The sequence below is a fragment of the Cnephaeus nilssonii genome (genome assembly GCF_951640355.1).
Source record: "Cnephaeus nilssonii genome assembly, chromosome: 11".
Classification (NCBI taxonomy): Eukaryota; Metazoa; Chordata; class Mammalia; order Chiroptera; family Vespertilionidae; genus Cnephaeus; species Cnephaeus nilssonii.
The window spans coordinates 69,038,182-69,059,359 of record NC_137082.1 but is presented as its reverse complement, the minus strand read 5'-3'; the positions used below and the strand labels follow the sequence as shown (position 1 = coordinate 69,059,359).

At 54.6% G+C, this 21,178-nt stretch overlaps 1 protein-coding gene across 1 annotated transcript; it reads right to left on the bottom strand.

Moving 5' to 3' along the window:
* Positions 1-218: 218 nt before the first annotated feature.
* Positions 219-20,607, bottom strand: SDC4 (syndecan 4). The gene is made up of 5 exons (XM_079783781.1): positions 20,473-20,607; positions 8,647-8,785; positions 7,292-7,338; positions 6,301-6,502; positions 219-2,302 (listed from the first exon to the last, which is right to left on the bottom strand). Exons 1-5 carry the CDS (start codon positions 20,539-20,541, stop codon positions 2,151-2,153), a joined length of 609 nt encoding a protein of 202 aa, XP_079639907.1. The 5' UTR covers positions 20,542-20,607; the 3' UTR covers positions 219-2,150.
* Positions 20,608-21,178: the final 571 nt, after the last annotated feature.

The window sequence follows — 21,178 nt, the reverse complement described above, 5'->3', positions numbered from 1 at the left end:
AGCAACACAGAGGTAGGCGTGCGTGCCCCACAGGCCGCGGCGTGCACACTCCCACTTCCATCCCCTCCAGGCCTTTGCTGGCTTCCCACTTCTCTGCCTCCTCTGTCCGCCTCCCCAAGGGCATTTGGGCAGGACAGTCATCTCAGGCTCCACTGAGGCCAAGGGAACCAGAGCCCGGAGAGAACTTACGAACTTTAAAACCACAGAGGCAGGCGATCTAGAAAGTACCAGGTTTTATTATCTTTTTATCAAAAAGTCAGTAACAGACAACAGTGTGAGGGGCTACAAGAGGTGCTCACTTCCAACACAGCCAGAGGAAAGGGCCTGGGGATGGGTGGGTGGGGGGATGGAGAAGAGGACCCAGCCAGCTGGGAACCCTGGGTTGTGGGGGTGAAGGGTACAGGAAATGAGGCTGATTCCCCCCACCCCAGCCAGTGGGGTCAGAAGATGCAGCCTACCCAGGCTAGGCCACCAAGCCCTCCTCTCTGGGAGGGAAGGTCATGGGTAACAGGCTCCGAGCTGGGGCCTAATCAGCCCTCCCCAACCCCGTCCTTTGCCCGGGAAGACAAAGGTCACGCCAGCAAAGCTGGGGCTGCGACTTGCTAAGCCAGCTTAGTTCTCTAGCAGTGCTGTCCAACAGACAGAAATGGCCTCCACCTCCACCTGCCTGCTCACTCCAGTAGCCACTAGCCACGTGTGGCAGCTGAGCACGTGAAATGCGGTTAGTGTAACTGAGGAATGGATTTTTAACTTGATGTGATTCTAATTGACTTGGCCACCTGCGGCTGGTGGTTACTGTATTGGCGAGCACAGCTCTCCAATTTTTCTCTTAAATTTGGAGAAATGAGGAACACCAGCTGAGTTCAAAGCAGAAGCTAAAAGGAAGGCAGAACTATCTACCCTCAACTATTCTAGCCCCATGAAAAGGCACCAGGACCGGGGCAAGAGATACGGGCAAAACCCCCCTCGGCCATATAAAAATCCACTCACTCAACCACCCAGCCAACTTCAAATGGGAATATCACACTACCTCCTGAAAAAATATATTCATCTATTTTCCTAGAACCAAGAAAAGAATAATAATATATTACAAGAAAAGAGACACAAATATCCCACCATCCCTTACATTATATTTTGGGATCTGCTAGAAAACTATGTCTCAGCAAAAGCCACTTCTTAGAGGAAGCAGCTTCAGAAACGGTCCAAGTCATGAGCAGAGGACTGTAAAGTCTGTTTTATAAAATGGGGAGGGGACGTGAAGGAAAACAGAAAAGCGAGGCCCTGTCGGAAGCTATAAATAGTAAAAAACAAAAATAAAAATCATATCTCCGGCTCTTCTCTCATTTTCGAGAAACAAAAACCAAAAACAAAACCAAACAACCATTAAATACAAACTTAGCAGGTACGGTGGACATGTGCAAGAGAGCAGAGAACGCCTCGGCGGCTGTGCACTCCTGCCCAGGCAGAGACTCTACACAAAGGAATGAACTGTCGAAACAAAAACAAAAAACCCCACTAAAAATAGATTTACAAAAATTCTACAAATCCATTTCAATACGAACGTTCAGCTCCCCACCCCCACCCTCCCCGAATAAAAAAGGTTGATTTCCAAAAGTCACTTAAAGAGCCCCGTGGCCCAAGTGTGGCATACCACAGACTCCTGTAGTGTGGACAGTGCCCTTCGTGGGCCCATCTCAAGGTGCGGATGGTTCTGGTTCCTTCTCCCAGGTCCTGGCAGGGGGGCCGGCTATGAAAGGGAGGGGCAGGGAGGCAGGCGCTGGAGACAGACAGACCTCCAGCAGGACTGGTTCGGCAGCCTCAGAGGGGCTCTGGGTGAGGCGTGGTCAGCACAAGCTCTAAGCAGGGCCCAGATTCTAAACTGGAAGATGCAGAAACAATGCAATCCTAGGCTTGCCTTTGGAAAGGCCAAGCTGAGCCTCATTTTCCTGCTGGGACCGTGGAGACCCAGGGAATCCAGAGGCAGGCGGGAACAGAAGATGCTGTGTCTCCCGTCCCTTACAATGTGATCAGAGCTGAAAATGCTGACAGGTCAGTATTAGGTTGTCCTCCCCCTACTCTAAAGTCCACCCTCCAAGATCCTCCGGCTTCTCGCCCCCCCTCAAGTCCAAGCCGGTGTCCATGAGGAAGCTTCAGGCGTAGAACTCGTTGGTGGGGGCTTTTTTGTAGATGGGTTTCTTGCCCAGGTCGTAGCTGCCTTCGTCCTTTTTCTTCATGCGGTACATCAGCAGCAGGACCAGGAAAACGGCAAAGAGGATGCCCACCGTGCCGCCCACAATCAGAGCTGGGGGGGAAAGGGACAGCAGGTGAGAGCGGCTCCTCGGGCCTTCGGGTACCCTCCCACGTCTACGGTTGGTTCTCTTACGACGACGAGACATCCTCACCATCACACCGCCTGTGCCCTGCATGCTGAGGTCTTATTTGATCCCCATGGCCTCCCTTATGAGAAGGGGGTCGTGGGGAGTCACTGAAGACCATAGGGCCAGAGTGGCAAAGCCACCATTCCAACCCACACCTGTCCAAGTCCAAAGCCGGCTCTTTCCAAACACCAGGTCGACTCCCCAGGAGCAGCTTAGCCCTAACTGAGCCAGAAGCAAGGAAAATTGCGGCTGAGGAAATGGCCACAGATATACACTTAGCGCGCAGCCCTCTAGCTGTTCCCGTGTGCCCCTGTACCCATACCGGCCTACACTTCTACAGACAGTGTATATGCTACGTGCACAGGTGTAACACACTACATGTCCATCCTATGTCCTAGATAATTATAGATAGTGGCCTATGATCAGTGGGTAAGGCTAGCGTCTCTTCCCATCCCTCCCACTTACAGGTTGTGTGACTTTTAAGTTCCTTCATCTCACTCATTGCAAAATGGAAATCATAGTACCTTTCACATGTGTGTTCTAAGAATTAAATACATTAGTCCACCTAGAGTGCTTAGAAGCGCATAGCACATGCTCCGTACTCATAAATTGTACATGTTTGTGGTTTCTCTCTGCCTCCCTAGCACCCTGAATGGCGCCTGATGCAACCGTCAATGACACCGACAGCTGGGCTCAAAGAGCACAGCCCGGGGCGCCGGCCAGGGTCAGGCAGATGTGGGCTCCTAACTCCAGGATGTCCTCTGCACTCTGCCAAGAGGCCGGAATGGCTCCTTCTGTTTGTGGAGGGGGCAGGGATGTCTCATGGAATCCTTTCTGGGGCAGATTGAGTCCCCTAATTCGGACTTACTCAGGCTAAGGAGATTAATTTTCCGTCCCTGCACAAAGCTACGCAGAGAATGGGGCCACGGGAGCCAAGGAAGGTTCTTTCTTGGCTAAAACTCTATGAAAAGCAGCAACCAAGTGCCCCCAGGAGATGCCAGGAAGAGGATTTCGAGTGCCAACCCCATTCTTGTCATCCGCACCTTTCCCTCCGATGACCCCAGCTCCTCGAGTAGTTCTGTGCTGGGACTCCCCACAAGGTCCAAGTTCAATTACAGTCTTAGAAGTGACTGTGGTCCTGGATTCAAATGCCAGGTCTACCACTTTCTGGTTTTATGACTTTGGACAAGTGATTCGGTTTCTCGGAGACACAGTTTCCTTCTCTGTAACAGTATGGATAACCATACCCATCTGATAGGGTTGTTGTGGGGACTCTAATGAGAGGAGTACATGAATCACATGGCACATTGCAAGCACTCGATAAACTCCCAGGTGCTGTTTAAAAAGGTGGGATGGGTCCTAGCCGGTTTGTCTCAGAGAACAGAGCGTTGGCCTGCGGATTGAAGGGTCCCGGGTTTGATTCCAGTCAAAGGCACATGCCCCGGTTGTGGGCTCGATCCTCAGTAGGGGGCATGCCGGAGGCAGCTGAACAATGATTCTCTCTCATCATTGATGTTTCGATCTCCCTCTCCCTCTCCCTTCCTCTCTGAAATCAATAAAAAATATATTTTAAAATAAAGTAAAATAAAAAGGTGGGATGGGAGGGCCCTGCCTCAGCTAGCTCGACAACATAACTTCACGTGAAGATCATGTACTTGTATCTTCCTCTCCTGCAAAATGTAAGAGAGGACCTCACTTCAGCCTGCCTCTTGCTACGTGACCCAGGCAAGTGGGTTGCCTTCTCTGGGCATTAGCCTTCCCGTGTATAAGAAACAGTTGCTTAGAATGGATCAGTGGTTTGTAAAACCATTTTTATGGTTTGTTTGTCCTTTTAAAGCCATTAAGGAAAAAAGGAATAGAACCCTTAGTTGGTAAAAGCAAAACCTTCTGTGAGCCCCATACAAGCATCTGAAAGTGAAACTCTGTGGTTGAAGGAAGGTAGGGGAGGCTTTAAAACAGTTCGACCGAAGAGCCTGAAACTGAAACGACTAAATGGTCTCTAAGGGCTCCCCTAGTTCCGACAGCACCCACCCACCTGCACCACACAGAAAGCAGTGAAGGAAAAATAGAAAGAGCATCGGCTCAGTACCAGGGGCCCAGGGTCAGGGCTGAGATGGGCCAAAGTCACCTGGGGTTAGATTTCCAGGAGCCTCATCTGCCAGGTGTAGGCAAGATCCTTTATTTGGCCTGGCCAGTGTGGCTCAGTGGTTGAGGGTCAACCTATGAACTAGGAGGTCACAATTTGATTCCGGGTCAGGGAACATGCCCGGGTTGCAGGCCTGGTCCCCAGTAGGAGGCGGGCAGGAGGCAGCCGATGGATGATTCTCTCATCATTGATGTTTCTATCTCTCTCTCCCTCTCTCTTTCTCTCTCTGAAATCAATAAAAACATATTTTTAAAAAAATGGAGCCGGAGCTGCCACACTAGAAAAACTGCCTTGCGGGTGTTACTCTTCAAACCTTTGGAATGTTAAAAATGGACAACATAGTCTGATCTATGCCTCCTTGTCTCCGGGTCTGTTCTTGTTCATCAGTCTATGTTGTTCTTCCCCTAGATGAGTGAGATCATGTGCTACTAGAAATACACTTATAAGAACCAAAAATGAGACAAGCAATAATGGTTATGCTGAGAGGCAAATGAATCAGTCTGTAGTGAGTTTCTTTCTGGGCCAACAGTTCTTTTGAGTCCCAATTTCAATGTCAAACAGTTCCTTATGTGTACATGTCAGCAATGATATTTCCCTTCTGGGTGGTGGACAAATGGTGGTAATGCAGGAACAGACCCGGAGACAAGGAAGCATCGATCAGGCTGTCGGACCTCAGAGGGAAGGTAGGGGAGGGTGGGTATAAGGGGGAGAGATCAACCAAAGGACTTGTGTGCATGCATATGAGCCTAACCAGTGGTCACGGCCAACAGGGGGGTGGGGAGCATGCGTGGGGAGGGGTTTGGAATGGGAATGGGGGGATGAGGACAAATATGTGATACCTTAATCAATAAAGAAATTTTTAAAAAGAAAAAAAATGGACAAAATAACCTTTGGAAAGACTGGGCCTAAAGCAGCATTGTATTCCAAACAGCTGTTTGCAAAGATATTAGGAAAGCAGATATCATGACTGAAAATGAAAGGCATTCTATAGAATTAGCATCACTTTGCTAGTTTCCTTAGCGTATATAACACCCATAGGAACGCCTTCCTTCTATTCATGTAATTATTCCCTTTCCCTTTTTCATAAATACCCCTTGCCTTCACTGTCTACTCAGCACACTATTTGAGTCTGAATCGGTGCTTCCCGACTAGCTATTCTTTTGGATCTCAAATAAAACCCTTGTCGCCTCTCACCTTGACCTTCTATTTTAAGTTACCATATCATACTAACAAATCAGAATAGCCCTTTACAGTTTGCCTAGTTATCTCAGATTCTATTTTTCATGGAGCTGTTATACCAACCTAAGGAGGTGTCATTGTCCCCATTTAGAGAGGAGGAAACTGGGGCTCATCTCCACTGAGGTTCAAAAGCTTCTCAACTAAAGTCAGAAGCCTGTCAGTCAGGTGACAGAGCCGGGAGTTAGGGGGAGGTGGGGGCGGGGAGTTAGCCTAATCCTAAGGAGTGTCTGGGCTTTCAAGGGAGGTTTTCAAAGAATGTTGACTTTTAATAATTAAATCCCTAAGTACCAAACCCAGGAGGTGAAAATGCTTTGAAAATAAGAGAAGGATTTAAGGCAAGTGAATGACTCAGCTTGTCTATTCTTTAGAAGACTTTGATGTGCAATTATTCTCCCCCTCCATCAGGCTGCACAGTCACAGCCCCCCTGAGCCCCACCTTCAAGGTGGGACACCCTGAGTGTGGCTGTAAGGTGCCCCTGCCTGAGGCACTGCCCCCCCACTGAGCCCTCTCCATTCTGTGAGGAGCGGGAACCTTACCCGCCAGGACCTCTTTTCTCTCAAAGATGTTGCTGCTCTGGGCAGTGCTGGACATGGACACCTTGTTGGACACATCCTCGTTCCCTTCAAGCGGCGGTGAGAGGCCCTTGGGGATGACCTCATTCTCCTCCAGTTCCTTGGGTTCGGTGGGGACCCGGCTCCCAGGCACTGCCCTCTCAGGAATGTGGTTATCTAAGGGCACCTGGATGGGGAAAGAAGAGAAAGGCTCAGTACAGTTTGGGGAGAGACCCAGGACAGGGGACAGGGACATTCAGTTGGTGGGGAATCTGGTTCTGCCTTCTTACTGACTGAACCATGTGGCCCTGGAGCAGGAATCAGCCACAACCTCAACAACTTTTCTAGTAAGTCTCTCAAAATGGGAATGAATGGGACCGAGGGTACCAGGAAGCAGGTGTTGCCACTCATTGCTGCTCAGTGGGTATTTTAAGAGTGACCACTCTGAAGGGAAGGTTAGCCAAACTGCGGAAATTGCTTGCCCATCGAGGCAGCAATTTTGCCTCTGGGACTCTGCCTTAAGATGCGAATCAGATGGTTGTATCAGGTGTTTGCTGTAGTGTTATAATTTCAGAATATCAAAAAGTTATCAACAACTTTTCCATCAACCTGGAGAGCTGGGGGAACTATAGTTATGCAGCCTCTAGAAATAGGAAGAATATTTAATTATGTGGGGAAATACTCATGACCACTTTAAGTGAAAAATGTACGACACAGAACTCTCTATCCCTTTATATTCATGCTGGGAATACCTATAAACGCACAGAAAAGGGGCTGGAAACATCTAAATGTTGACAGTGATTATCCTTGTAGGAAAGATGGCCTACCCATGACCCATGGTTGTGCCTGCCCCCAAGGATCCCAGGGTCACAAATATAAGTCTTCTTGCAGAGTGAGGTCACACCCTCACATATTCTGCCCCTCTCAGCAGCTGTTACAGAGGAGAGGGGGAGAAGCAAGGCACGCGGTTACTTACCAAGGGTTGGATTACTTTGGGGAAGACCTTGGGGTCCTCTGAGTCATCTGTAAGTTCAGAAAGACTGTGTGAGTGTGAGGCCAGTTACACCCAGATTAATGACCCTCTTTCAGCCATGGCTGCTGGGAGTGCACACTTATAAGCAGCTCCCAAATGCTCAATGTCCAGCAAGTGACCCGTTTCCACTCCAGCCTCAGCCATCTCATCTGTAAAATGGGGGTCCTAACACCTGCCTCCCCGGCTCTTTCCCGGAATGGTGAGGAATGGTGAGCTGGTAGCTGGACAGATGCTTTGTCAACTCCAACCCCTTGCTCAGTAAAGGGTGGATCCAGGGACCAACAGCACACCTGAGGGACCGGTGAGAAATACAGAAGTTCAGGGCCCACTGAACCAGAATCTGCATTTTAACAAGATCCCCAGGGGCCTCATTTGAAAAGGCAAGACTCCAGAGAGCAATATTAAACAGTGGAATTGCAATATTAAAACATTTCCTTAGCACTCAGTATGTGCAGAGCTTCAAGTGAGTCCAGTGCCCAAAACACAGATGTAATGTCATTTCTCCTGCCATTTTACCGACCTGAAAACCAAGGCTCAGACGCCATCGGCCAGGCGTCCTCAAACTATGGCCCGCAGGCCACATGCGGGTGTTTTTGCCGTTTTGTTTTTTTACTTCAAAATAAGATATGTGCAGTGTGCATAGGAATTTGTTCATAGTTTTTTTTAAAACTATAGTCCGGCCCTCCAACGGTCTGAGGGACAGTGAACTGGCCCCCTGTTTAAAAAGTTTGAGGACCCCTGCCCTAGGCTAACAGTTTGAACTCAGGACTATGTGACTCCAAAGCTCAAGCTTGGAATCACCCTGCACACAGTAGGGATGTTTCCTAGCAGCTCTGTCTAGTCCAGCATCCAGGGCCAGGAGGTCACCAAAGACCGCACAAGGCCCTAGCCCCAGGTCCAGCCCTAAGAAGCCGGGGCGCCTTCACCCACTCCCACTCCCTCGGAAGCAAGGGCTTATTCTTGATTTCCCCCCCACACACACACACCTCTGCCCTGATAGACCCCCAGGTCTTTTTCCTTTTCAAAGGAAGGAAAACACTCAGTTCTTCCCACACCACCCCCTCGCACTACGTCCTAGGTGGACAGGTCCAGGCTGCTGCTCAGAAAACCTAGAGCTACAAACACGCAGCCCAGGGAGGGTCTCGGGGGTGGAAATGGCTGATCTAGTTACTTGGCTTCCTCTTATTTGAGCAGGGAGGAGCACTCTAGGAAATCCCCACAGAAGTCACCCTCCCGGGAGGAGAGTAAACATTCCCTCCAGCCCCGTGCCCCAGGCCTGCCCACTGCACCCTCCATACCCAGGTCTCCAGAGCCAGACAGCTCCAAGTCATCGAGTTCCTGCCCGGGCTCCCCCGCGTCCTCGTCATCTGGTAGGGGTCCAGAAAAGAATCGGCTTTCTCTGAGGTCTTGGGGATCGATGACCTCGGTCTCTCGAATCTAGGGTTAAAAAAAAAGGAGACAGATCAGCCAATAGCCCCCATAATGGTCTACAACAGCCCCCTGAGCCCCAAAAGGCAGTGAAATGGGCATTCGAGAAAGTAAACTGAGGCGCTAGAAGGGGAGCAGGCCAGAGCCTAGAGTCCTGGACTCCTCCTGGCCTCTAACTTGCTGTGGGGCCTTAGGCAAGTTTCTTTCCCATAAATAATAAAGGTGGCAATAATCAGAATGTAAACACAGTACCAGGTACCATTTACTAAGCACTTGCTATGTGTCAGGACCTGTTCTTAAACTTTAACCCTATTTTACAAGCAAGAAAAGTGGGCATTAAGGACATGAAATCATTCTGTTTCGGTGACAGAAGTTGCAGATGGAGGAGTGAGGATTCCATGTCGGGCCGCCCGACTTCAGAGCCAGTGTTCCCACCCACACAGGCCGGCCGGAGGATACCCTATGCCAGAGTTCTGTGCTGCCGCTGAGCTGATTCACCCGCGGTGGAGAGGGCTGCTGGCTCTGGGACCCCTTTCCCAGCTGAGTCAGACTTGGCTGGGACAGGCAGGGCTGGGACAGGCAGGGCTGGCTCACCCACACCCCGGGACAGCCTCAGGTCAGGGCGCTGCCCAGCCCTAGTGACTCAGGAGTGCATAAACACGCTCTGGTGTTCAGCCTTCCAAAGAGCTCCCACCGATCTACTCCGCCACCAACACTGTGCAGGACAGGGGGAGGCACAGTTCCTGCCTCGGGACCACCTGCTCCAGCACCCATCAGTGTCGCTCAGCCCCTACTCATGGGGACCCACCTGGTCACAGCAGAATCTCGGTCCACCCCGACCGAGAAGCTTTTAAAAGGAAAGTAACAAAGGCCTAGCCAGGGAAGTAAAGAACCTTCTCAAGGTCCTATAGTACATCAGCTACTGGGCTCCCGACCTTCCTCTTAGCTCCTGGGCCAAGTTCATGATTGCACTAATTAATTCAAATATTAAAGTGCCTACTACTTGCCAGAAGGGTTAGGGTTTCGATTAAGTTCAATACACGCCCCCCATCCCCCAACAGTTTCTCACCTTCTTTCCCAGAACCCCTCACGGCAAGAGGTCAGGGCTCTGCTCAGAACCACAGAATACCAGCTGGAGAGAGGCCAGGGACGTCCTGTTCTCTCATTTCACAGAATTTGAGAGAATACTAGCCCCGGACAGTCAGTGACTGGTCCAAGTTCACACAGTGAGTTAGCTACATAGCTCACAGAGGATGCCGGGCCGTTCTTCACCCACCAACACTGCCGGGGAGCCCGAGGAGGAATATTGGTTCCTAAGGACAAGGTTACCGTTGCAGGAAGGGCCGGGGAGCCTCCTGCACTCCCTCCGCTGGCTTCCGGGGAGAGGCGGGCGGAACCTGTCAAGCCCTCTTCCACTCCCACGAGGGCATAAGCTGGACTCCGGGAAGGGAGCGGGACAGGCCGGGAGGAAGGGAGCGGGACAGGCCGGGAGGAAGGCAGTGGGAGGCAGCGCACCTCCCACAGGAGAGGAGAATCTTCGCTGACCGCCTGGCACACGTGGGGGTGGGGAGCCAGAAGGGGTGAGGGATGACTTCATGACTTGGGAATCAGGAGCCGGTGAGCCGCTGGCGTTGGAATTCCAGCCCCCGCGCGCACAGCCCTGCGCCTGCGGCTTTGGTTTGGCAGCTCAAAAGCAAGGCTTCTCGGTGATTGCACAAGGTGCCCATCCCCGGGTGGGGTCCCTGTCCTCTGGGGCCCAGGGCCTCCGTGGCTTCCCTAGCTAAGCACTTAGCATGAAGTGGTTCTGCGAATAGATGGTTTTTTCCCCCCCCCACAGATGTGGAAAGGGGGTGAGGAGGGGGGCTCAGAAAGGTAAACTCACTTGCCCAAATTCACGCAGGCAGAAAATGGCCACACTGGACCAGAACCCAAGCATGGGTCTCCTGAGCCTTTACCCGCATACACACAGACCCACATGCATAAACACACGAACACACAGAGTGCCCGCCTACCCAGGGAGCCCTGTTCCGTGGAGCTCGAAGCAGCCCAGGAGGGAAAGATGGTGCTGTGGCCACTTGTTGGCCTGGCCTGGAGACCAGACTGGCTGTGGGAGCCAGAGCTCCAGGTCCTCGAGACAGCGGCTGGGGTCCCGACAAGGACTATTTCGGGCTGAGGCCCGCCCTCCCCCTGCTGGTCCCCAGGAGCCATATAATGTTGCTTCTGAGCCTGCCTCCCAGTATGCGACAGTGTTTCGAAACAGCCAGGGTTAGCACACCGATTGGTTGATAGTAACTATCCCCATCTTATGCTGGTAACATGAAGACTGAGGGGGTGGGCGTGGATCTGCAAAAATGAGGCTGAACCAGATTTATTCCCAGTTCAGTCCTCTGTGTGATCACCTGGTCATCCAAAACCCTTCATATTCACACCAGGTTCCTGGAGGGAAAAGGACTTGTCTAAGATCACACCAGGGGCCAGGTGCAGGGTCAGGATTCGACCCCGCCGGACACCTGTTCCAGCTCTAAAAGGACGGGTCCCGAAAGGCCGCATCGGGTGAGCCTGGGTGCACTCCTACAGCAAGTCAGGTGACCTGGCAGAACCGTGAGGTGTGCTGATAAGAGGAAACAGGAAATTACGTTCTTCTTCAGCTCCAGAAGCACCCTCTCTGGCTCCTTCGCTGCCCAGGACCCTTTAAGACTAGGCCAGCATGACAGGACTGAGTTGCAGGGGCTTGTGGGTAATCATCCCTTTGAGTGTAGAGGTGGAGTGCCAACAGCCGACCCTCCCCCATCCCCTTATCAGCAAGGCCCATTCAGCCTGGGGTATCTCTGAAGAACCAGGCCACCCAGCAGCCAAGCCCAGTCCTGATCAGAGAAGGACCCCACCCTGCTCCTGGCTAAGGATGTGGTCTGTTCACCTGAGCTCACCCCATCCCTGCCCAGGGAACATGTATTCACACGTGTGTGCACGCACAGGCATCCATCCTCTCTGGGCCCGCAGGTCTCCCCGTCTTTGTCCTTCTCACAGACACACAAGAGGTATCACCAGGGGAACAAGGCAGGGGCCTGGGTCTCATGGACCTGCTGGCCCCGCGGCTGGTGCGCCCCTGGGGCCGGTGCCTGGAGGCTGAGATGCTGAGTGCTTCCCCACACTGTCCACGGAAAGGAGAGAAGTAGGTGCTGCTTTGTTCTAAAGGGACCAACACCTGCCAACAGACGGTATCTGAGGCCACCGAGCCCAAGCGTCTCACTGTATAATCCAGCAGACAGATTAAAGGACCAGGGGCTTTGCCAAGGTCACCCAAGCAGTTGGCGGCAGGGCTGGACTCGGAACGGAGGTCTCCTGGCGCTCAGGCTGCGGTTGTCCTCTGCCCCCCCGCCCCCTTCAAGGGTTTGGCTGCCCCGAAGGGTCTCAACAGGCCCACAGGCAGTTGCTGTCACTCCAGAAACACCCCCTTCCAGTGCCTAGGCATGAAGCTGGGAAAAGGTCCCCAGCCCTACCCCAAATGCTACAGCTCTGGTCACCCAGCACAAGCCTGGGGGCTGGGGCGGCTAGCACAAGTGCCCTCTGCATGCCGGGCACCACGCCGGGTTCTTCTCTATATGAGCTCGTTTTGTGGGCACAAACTGGGAGGGCGTTCTACCCATTTTGCAGGTCCAGCTGCGTTCATCCGAAGTCACAGAGCTAGAACGTGACAGAGCTGGGATTCCATCCTAGATCTTTCCCAAGACTACGTCTTAGCCACAGCCAAACTTCTCACTGCCGCCCACGCTTCACCTCTCCACCCCAATCCCACGGCCCACGCTGCCAGGCCAGGCCTCCCGGGCGCCCCTTCCCCTGGCCAGCGAGTAAGCAGAGTTGAAAGTGATATTGCTTAAACAAAAGAACAGAAAGTTGGCTGGGGCACCAGGGAGAAGTTCAGGGTCAGGGCTTGGTTAACCATGAACTGGTTCGAGGAGGGAGGAGAGCCTTCCCCCACCTGGCTCTTCCCTCCGGGAGGTAGGGTCAGGGTCAGGGACACACTTTGACCCTTCTTTCAGGAGGTGAGACCAGAAGGGCAATGGGTCTGGGGTGGGGGGCAGGTTAGTGAGCACCCTGGGCTCCGTGACTGCACCCAGCAGAGTGATCCTGGCAGGAGATCTCCAGAAGGGGAACCACGGACACAGTCACTCTTCCCCCACCTCCCTTCTGAAGATCAGACATTCCCCCCCCCCGCCCCCCCCCCGCCAGATTGAACAAAACCTGAGGGCCACAATCAGGGCTCTCTACACCCCGGCAGAAAGGAAGGCTCCACCAGAGTAGTTACCTGAAAAGGCAGATTCATAAGCAAAACTATAGGAGCCTGGGGGCTTACTTCACATCTTGAATCCTCAGTTTGCTCTTTTGGTAGCTAGGGCTAGGAGCACCTGGCAGAACGAGGAGGATTAAGTGAAATGCATTAGTGTGTGCAAGGGGCCCAGCACGTGGCCTGGCACACAGCAGGTGCTCAATGATTAACGGCAGTTATTAATCCCCACCTGTCTTCCTTTTGGGTAAGGGGGTTAATGGTCAAAGGGTCAGAGGGACCTGGGAAAGGTTGTTGAAGCGATTCCATTGCTAGAAAGAAGGTGGTTGGAGATAATCTGCAAACTGAGAAGGGACATACATATGCCGGGTCAGAGACTTTTCCACAACCAATCACGTCCCCTGCAGACTGTGCCGGGGAGAAAGACCCCAAGATGGGCAGAGACCTGCCCAAGGTCACACAACTTGGAGCACCTGTCCTAAGCAGACAGACGCAGAAGAACGACCAGAGGATCAACGGCAATGAGGACGGATGACGGAAATTCGATGCCAGAGTATATCCTGACCAGCCTTGGGGATGAAAAAATACGTATATAAAAGGCAAAAACAGCCACACACAAATACACAACCTGGCCTGTGGTACCCGAAGGGTTAAGCCAGGTCTGGGGGTGGGGTGGGGGTTCGAATGTCAGCTCTGCCCACTCTGAGGTCAGGTTACGGGAACACAATCACTCAGGAGAGTAGCCAGCCTGGCACTGCCAGCAGCCAGCTTTCCACCAAACCCCTCCCCGGCCCCTCCCCCCAGGGCGGCCCATTCCCACAGCAAGGGCTCCAGGATCCTGGGGTGCCAGCTAGGAATGGGGGCAGGGGGAGGGAGCTTCTAGAGCCTCTGGATGTCCCCCCGTCAGGAGCTGACGTCACACCCCATCACTGACTCCCTCGGCGACCTTGGGAGATTGCCTCTCTGGGCCTTGGTTTCCCCACCTGTGAAAGACAGCTCTCAAAGAGACAAGCCTCCCTCTGTCTGAGGCCTGGTAACCAAGCTGGGCGCTGCTCCGATTACCGGTGGAGATAGCGGGAGGGGTTGGCTCCCGCAGGGCCCCGGAGACAGAGGTGCATTGAAGCTGGGGTTTGTAATCTAGGCAGCGGATCCTGGATCCGAGGTCCCTGCTGGATGGCAGGGAAGCCTCCCTGTTCTCAAGAGCAGAGTCGACAGCCTTGTCTGGGCTGATCGGATCAGCTCTGGGTACTGGCTCCCTGCCCCTTCGAAGCCTCCCCTACCACTTGGGGAAGCCACCGCTGCAGACCAAGTCAGTCTGTCCCAAAGACATCTCAGCCCAGCTTCCCCTACTCCTGGTGACTCGCCCCGCCACGGGTCACCCCTGCCCCCATGCCCCAAGGCTGGAGTGGTACAGCCAGTCCCTGCAGGCCTGGCCATGTCCAGCAGGCTCCATCAAGTCACTGTTTCCACACATACCAGCCTCTCCCTGCCTCCCCTTTCCATTACCCCAGGTGTCACCTGACTAGCAGCCGCGTCTGCTGTGCCAGAGAAAACTGGGGCAGCCCTGAAGGACTGGGAAGGGGACGTGCAGAGTAAGGGGGTGGGGCTGAGCTGGAGGGCCTGGAGGGAGGGTGGGAGTGGGGAGTAACAGGGACACAGAGGTGGGTGGGAACTTGGAGGGGTAGGTAGGGGGACTGCAGAGGGCCAAAGCCAGAAAGAACTGTTCCGATCAGAGTGAGCTTTGGGGGACTCCTAGAGCCCTCTGGAAAAAAAGCAAGTTTTGAACCCGGAGAACTGTAGCCATCGGTTTACATTTTCAACGTGGGTACAGGCCACCTTTCCAAAGCCAGAGGCTTTGAGAACCCTTGTCTAGCTGGCAATACTAAACTAAACCTAAGCCAGCACTTTACAAGTTTGCCAAACTCCGATTATGACCCTCCAGCGACACAGGTGTTTTGTAGAGGACACGGCCTCCCATCGGCAAAGTGACTTATTAACTCACGGTGTGTCACTGAAGGGTGAGGAGCAGAGCTGGGATGGGACTCGGGCTGTTCTGGCTGTGAAACCAGGCACCCAGCCTCCAGCAGACGGGCCAGGGGCCCCTTGGAGATGTGGGGCGGCTCCCAAAGGTCAGCAGCGAGTTAATAACAAACCTGCCAGAGAGGCCGGGTCTGTCGTACGCCTTTCTAGGGTTAAATCACGCCCCAACTGCTGACAAATGCCTCCTCTTCCATCCTCTCTGGGCACCAGGCAATGAAAACACAGGAAAACTGGCTTTTCAGAACACTACTCTTTCTGTCCACTGCCCCCGCCCCCCGCCCCCCCCCCCCCCCCCCCCCCCCCCAGACACACACACCAAAGCCCAGAGCCCGATCTTCACTCAGCCTCTAACACGGTCCTCCAACTCGGGAGGGGCACCCCGGGTCCTGGGCAGTGTCCCAGTGGTCTGGCCCTTACAAACCCCCTGCCCCCTCTCCTTCCAGGCTGCCAACTGCTCAGCAAGGGGTTCCTACAGATTGGGCCAGGAGGGTGGGGCTGCCGGGAACTAGTTCTTGATTAAATATAAACCCATCTGATAATTAGCAAACAGCCCGCTTCTAAGATAAACAATTCAGATTTGGGCTCCATCAGCCGCACCCTGGACTCCTCCCTCACCACCTTGTGGCTCTGGATTAGAAAGGCAGGAAGGGAAAAGCTTCCCAGAGACCAAGGAGGTGGGTTCCTCAAAGGTACCAGGGAGCATCCAAATGGCCTGGACAAAGAGGGCACTGCCACTTAGCACACCTCCTCCCTCCCAGGCCCGGTGCTGGGGGCTTTATTTTCGGTCTTGTCACCTCCGCAACCCAGATCTTCTTACAGACCAAGAAGCTGAGCGGGTGAGGGGCCCACGCTGAGTCAGGTAGGCCTTCACACCTTTGGAGTCCCATCTGCCTAATTCCAAACCAGTGTTCCAATGCCCTCTAGCCAGTCTCAGGAAGCAAGGAGGGGAGCGTCCAAAACACCAAAGATTCCTGGGGCCAAATCCCATCTGGACTGGACCAGCTTTGCTCTATAAACTCAGAGCAGTTGCAGCCTTAGTTTTGCTTTAAGAGGAAGGAAGGAAGGAAGGAAGGAAGAGGGAGGGAGGGAGGGAGGGAGGGAGGGAGGGAGGGGAGGGAGGGAGGGAGGGGAGGGAGGGAGGGAGGGAGGAGGGGAGGGAGGGAGGGAGGGAGGAAGGAAGGAAGGAAGGAAGGAAGGAAGGCGGAAGGAAGGGAGGAAGGACTACCTGCTCAGCAGAGGCCAGCTAACCCATTTTGAGGACAGGCTGAATTCTCTTCTTTCAAAGCCCACACACAGGGCCAGGCACTGCGAAGGACTTGTGTGTCCCCTCGAGGCCCCTGGGCACTGAGATGCTGACTCTTCAACAGGCTCTCAAAGGACAAGGTAAAAACTCTGGAGCCCACTGCAATGCCCCCACCACAGAGCCACCCTATAGCCAAGAGGTAGAAAGGAACGGGTGACTCAGGCAAGCCAGGCCAGCTACCGCTTTCCCTCCAGTGACTCACAGAGCCCCGTCCAGCCCCCTTTCCCCCAATTTTAAACGTCATTTGGAAGTCACACCCAGCAGTCCAGGAGGCCGAGGACAGCTAGGAGTCAATTCCTCCCAGGAGGGAGCTGGGGCGGGTAGCCCAGCCTGGCTCTCCCAGTCCCTCATTCAGGCCGCTCAGCACTCCAAGTCCTTGGAAAAGCCCTCTGTTACCAGGGGCTGGGGATGGCAGGAGCTGAATGTCCCTCCCCACCCCCAACTTCTCTTGTCCAGGCTCCTTCCCAGGGAGGCCAAGAGAGCGCTCCTCCCCCCTAGCAGTAGGCTCTCAGGACAGGAAGGACCCTGAAGGGCGCTGGTCCAACCTCTTCCATTTTAGAGGCGGGGGACCCTGAGACCCAGAGATAGGGCCAGATTGCTCAAGGTCACCCCAGCAATTCAGAAGCAGGACCTAAGGTACCTACCTTCAACCCAGCCAGTTTCCTGATCTGGGATGTTGTCTGAGGACGATCTAGGCAAACATCTAGCGTTGTCCGACAGACCTTGCCCTGACCTTGGCAAACCACTACATTCCTCTGAGCATCAGTTTCTTGTCAAAATGGAGATAATCATGCCTACCTCACAGTACACCAGGAGGCATTCATATCAGAATTAAATCATCTCAGTGCACCTTGTAGAATGAAGTTACATGCCTGAATATTACTTATTCATCCATACAAACATTTCCTGAGTACTAACTACAGACAGGTGTTTCACTAAGAAGGAACAGAGCAGAGTTTCTGCCTCGGTGTGTGTGGGTGGAAGTGGTGCGTCCATGTGTGTGGGCAGGGGGGGTGGGGGGGGGACAACTCAGGATTTGGTGGAGTATATCGTTCCCTCACCAAACATAACTTCTTTAAGACATCTTAGACGTCTTTATAGTTTCCAAAGCCCTTTCAGAGTGTAGGTACTTAACCGTTAATATAATACCCGAGCTGGAAAGGGCTCTGGAGGCCATTTGGTTCAAATCCCATTTTACAGATGGGGGAAGTCAACCCAGAGAGGGAAAGGGACTCAGTCTCATGGGACTCACCAGCCCCCACACTGTGGCCCAAATAGTCTCCTGGGTGCTTGGTAGCTCTCACTGGTCACTCCAGGGTCTTAGACCCCCTCAGCTTCCTCCCCAGCCCCACTTCTCTGCAATCAAGGAGAGAATTCTCAAGGAAACCAGAAATATCTCTCAGCTAAAGTACACTGAAAGGTGGGGGACAATTCCCCAGAACCAATTGGGCCTGGACAGCCCCACCTGGGAGGTGGGGGGGTCAGACTCCCTAAACAAGGCTGCCTTTAATTGGCCAGGGAGGGAGTGGCAGGAAGGCAGTTCAGGGGAATGCTCCCAGCTGGACCAGGAAGAACTGGTTTAGGATAGCAAGCCCCAGCCAAATGGAGAAGAGGCAGGGTGCTCAGCCCGGGTTCACTTCCCCAAAACCTGTGGCACCTGGGGGGTGGGGGGAAACCACCCAGAGGGGAGGGCAGGCCTTTGGCTTAAACCTAAAATGTGGCGAGCGGTCCCCCGTAGCACTATTGGAGGGGCTACTGGACAGATTCTGATGGTCTAGATGCTCTCTGCTACCTTGAAGTGGTACCCCGCTTTACCGCGTTCAGTTCCCTCGCCTGTGGAGTGGGCGTAGTTCAGTCCCCACAGGCTTTCTGTGGAGTGCTTTCCATGTACCCAGCCTGGCAGAGGGAAAGCGCCGAGCAAATCATAACTGCTGTTAGCAAACCCTTCTCCCTGTGCCCGTTCTCTCCACCTTACACACAGGGGCTGACTGGATCATCTCTGTGGTCTAACCCCTGTGATGAGGTCTGATTTTTCTGGCCACAACCTTGGGAGGAAAGGGGTGGTGGGGCCAAAAGGGGAAGCCCTCTGACCCAGTTACAGGCGGAAGGTCTGTGACATTAGCCAGGAAGCGGAGCACTCAGGTCGGGACCAAACAGAACACCTCTCTCAGGAAGCAGCGGCTCAGGACTGACTTCTCCCCAAGCTGATGGGTCACCACTCGCAGGGCTGACAGCCCTCCCCAAACCACATCCTTCGGAGACACAGTTGTCTGCTCCTCACTCAAGGACTTGCAGGCTCAGCAGTCCCTGAGCTGAGACTGGCAGGTGACTGCCCATGCACTGGCCTCACCATCTCCAGGGTCCTTCCTGTTGCCCAGGCCCATGGGACCCAACATGGCATTGCTTTAGATGCCTCCCCAGCTGCTGGACTCCAACACACCCTTCAGGACCTCTGCACCAGGGAGCAGCAGGCTTGGGATGGAGTCCTGGCTCAGCCACTAACTTTCTGGCAGGGTCGCCCTTAGTTTGGGGGCGTTATCACCTTCCACCTCAGAATTCCTTGAGGCTGGGGCAACCTGAGATCTTGAGACTCTAAATTAGTCTCGCGTTATCCGAGGATGGGACACAGCAGCAGCCACTCAGAGTAGCATCAGACTACAAGTTAAGATGAGAGCTGGGAGGATCTGCTCAGCCCCTAATTAGCTGTGTGACCCTGGACAAGTTAGTTAGCCTTTCTAGCCTCAGGACCAGTTTAAGAACAGTAAACAGGGTTGTCCGAATTAAGGTCCTTGACAGAGCCATTAGAACAGCCATTAGACAGCGATTAGGACACTGCAGGCACACCAGCAGCACTAAACTGTGCTGGAGGGTTATTGCTCAGGGTCTTCATTCCTCACCCGGAGCCTGCCCTGCAGAAACGCCTTTCCCCTAAGGAAGACCGGAGAAATGGGAAGCCCGTGCAGAACTGGCAGCAGGGATTCGGGGTTTAAGGACAGGAAGGGGGCACAAAGCCCAGGCCCTTGGAAGGCAGTGGAAGGCTGATCACTTCTTCCAGCGATTCGTTCGCCCTCAACTCCCCAGAGATTGCCCCCCCCCCCTTGTCCCCAGCTGGCTGCTGGGATGGAGCTTCAGGTGGCCCAGGGCTTTGTAAACTAGGACAGGGACCAGTGGGCAGCCAGACGGCACGGCTTCTCCGTGACCACGGAGGCCCCCTCTCCCCAACCCCCTTCACCTCACTCTCACTCAAGGTGGGTGCTTCGATTTCCCAGTCTGCATTGAGCAAAAATAAACACTCTTTTTACATAAAGCCCAGGGGGGGGGGGGCCGGGGAACGGGGGGGGGGCTGGAAGGGGGGGCGCGGTGAAGTGCTGAGCCCCAACCATCCCTGCCGTCCCCCTTGAAAGATCAGTCTCAACTTTGTAAAGACTGACCCTAAAGAAGCACTGTCACCTCCTGCCCCACTCCCCCAAGCCCTCGGTGCAGACGGGGAAACTGAGACTCGGCAGGGGCACGGCCTTGCCCCAAGTCACAAGCCAGTGGCAACGCTGCGGCCAGAGGTGAGGTCAGGGCTCAGTCCTCCACTCCCCGGCGTGTGTGTGAAACCGGGCGCCGCGGAACCCTAACTCCTCCCCCTCCCGAGGACTCGCAGCCCCTCATCCCCAGGCGTCTCGGATTCGGAAGCTGCCCGAGGGGGCGAGGAGGAGGGCTCGGGCCTCCGGGCTGGTCCCAGGATCACCAGGGAAGGTGCGGGGAAGTGGGGGGTGGTCCGGGGAAGGAGGGCGGGGGATGGGGGGAAGGTGACACGGGCTTAGTCACGTCCGAGCCGGGAGCCTGCAGCGGGGCGGAGGCCTAGGGGACGCGGGAAGAGCAACAGGGTGGGGGCGCACGGCAAGCGGAGGAGCCCCCCATTTCGACCGGGGCCTCCCTGGGACCTCGGTCGGAGCCAAGTTTCCAACAAAGTTTCCCCGGCCTCGGCATCTCCTTGGGGATGGCGCAGCCCCCCGACCCCGGGCTCCCAGGAACAAAGGAGGTACTGGTCCGCCCCCTCGGGGATCTCGAAGCACCTACCGACTCCGCGGCGGCGGCGGGGGCGCCCGCGAGGAGCAGCAGGAGCGCGAGCAGGCGGGCGGGGGCCATGGCGTCGCGGTCTGGAAAGGGCGCGCAGGCGAGTGGCCGCCGTCCGCAGCCGGCCCTCCTTATAGGCGGCGGCCGGCCCCGCCCCGCCCCGCCCCGCCCCCGGGCCCGCACCCCGGCCCCCCTCCCCCAGGAATTCCCCGGGAAAGCTGGGCCTCCGGGGCGCAGCGCTCGCCCGCGGAGATGGAAACCCCAAGGGACCCACCCTATGCGCGTCAGCCGGGTCCCCGCCGACCCGAGTCACGGTCCTCCAGGAGCCCCAGCCCCTTTTACTGACTTGATCCCCTGCCAGACAGGCCCCCAAAGATCATTGCGTCTGACCTTCTCATTGTACAGGGGGGAAACTGAGGCCCACGGACGGGAAGGACTTGCCCAGGGGCGGCAGTTTAGACCAGCTCTCTTCACACCAGGTACGCTCCCCTCGAGGGGACGGAGACATCCCAAACGGGGCGCGAACACCGGCAGTTAAGGGGTCAGGAAACTTCAGTGAAGAGCTAAGTATTTCAGTCTTTGCCGGCCACAGGGCCTCCTGTCACCATTAGTTAAACTCTAGAGTTGTAGCTCAAAGAGCCAATAAATACTTCAAAGAATGAGTGTGGCCGTGTTCGACTGAAACAGTAGTTATGGACGCTGAAATCTG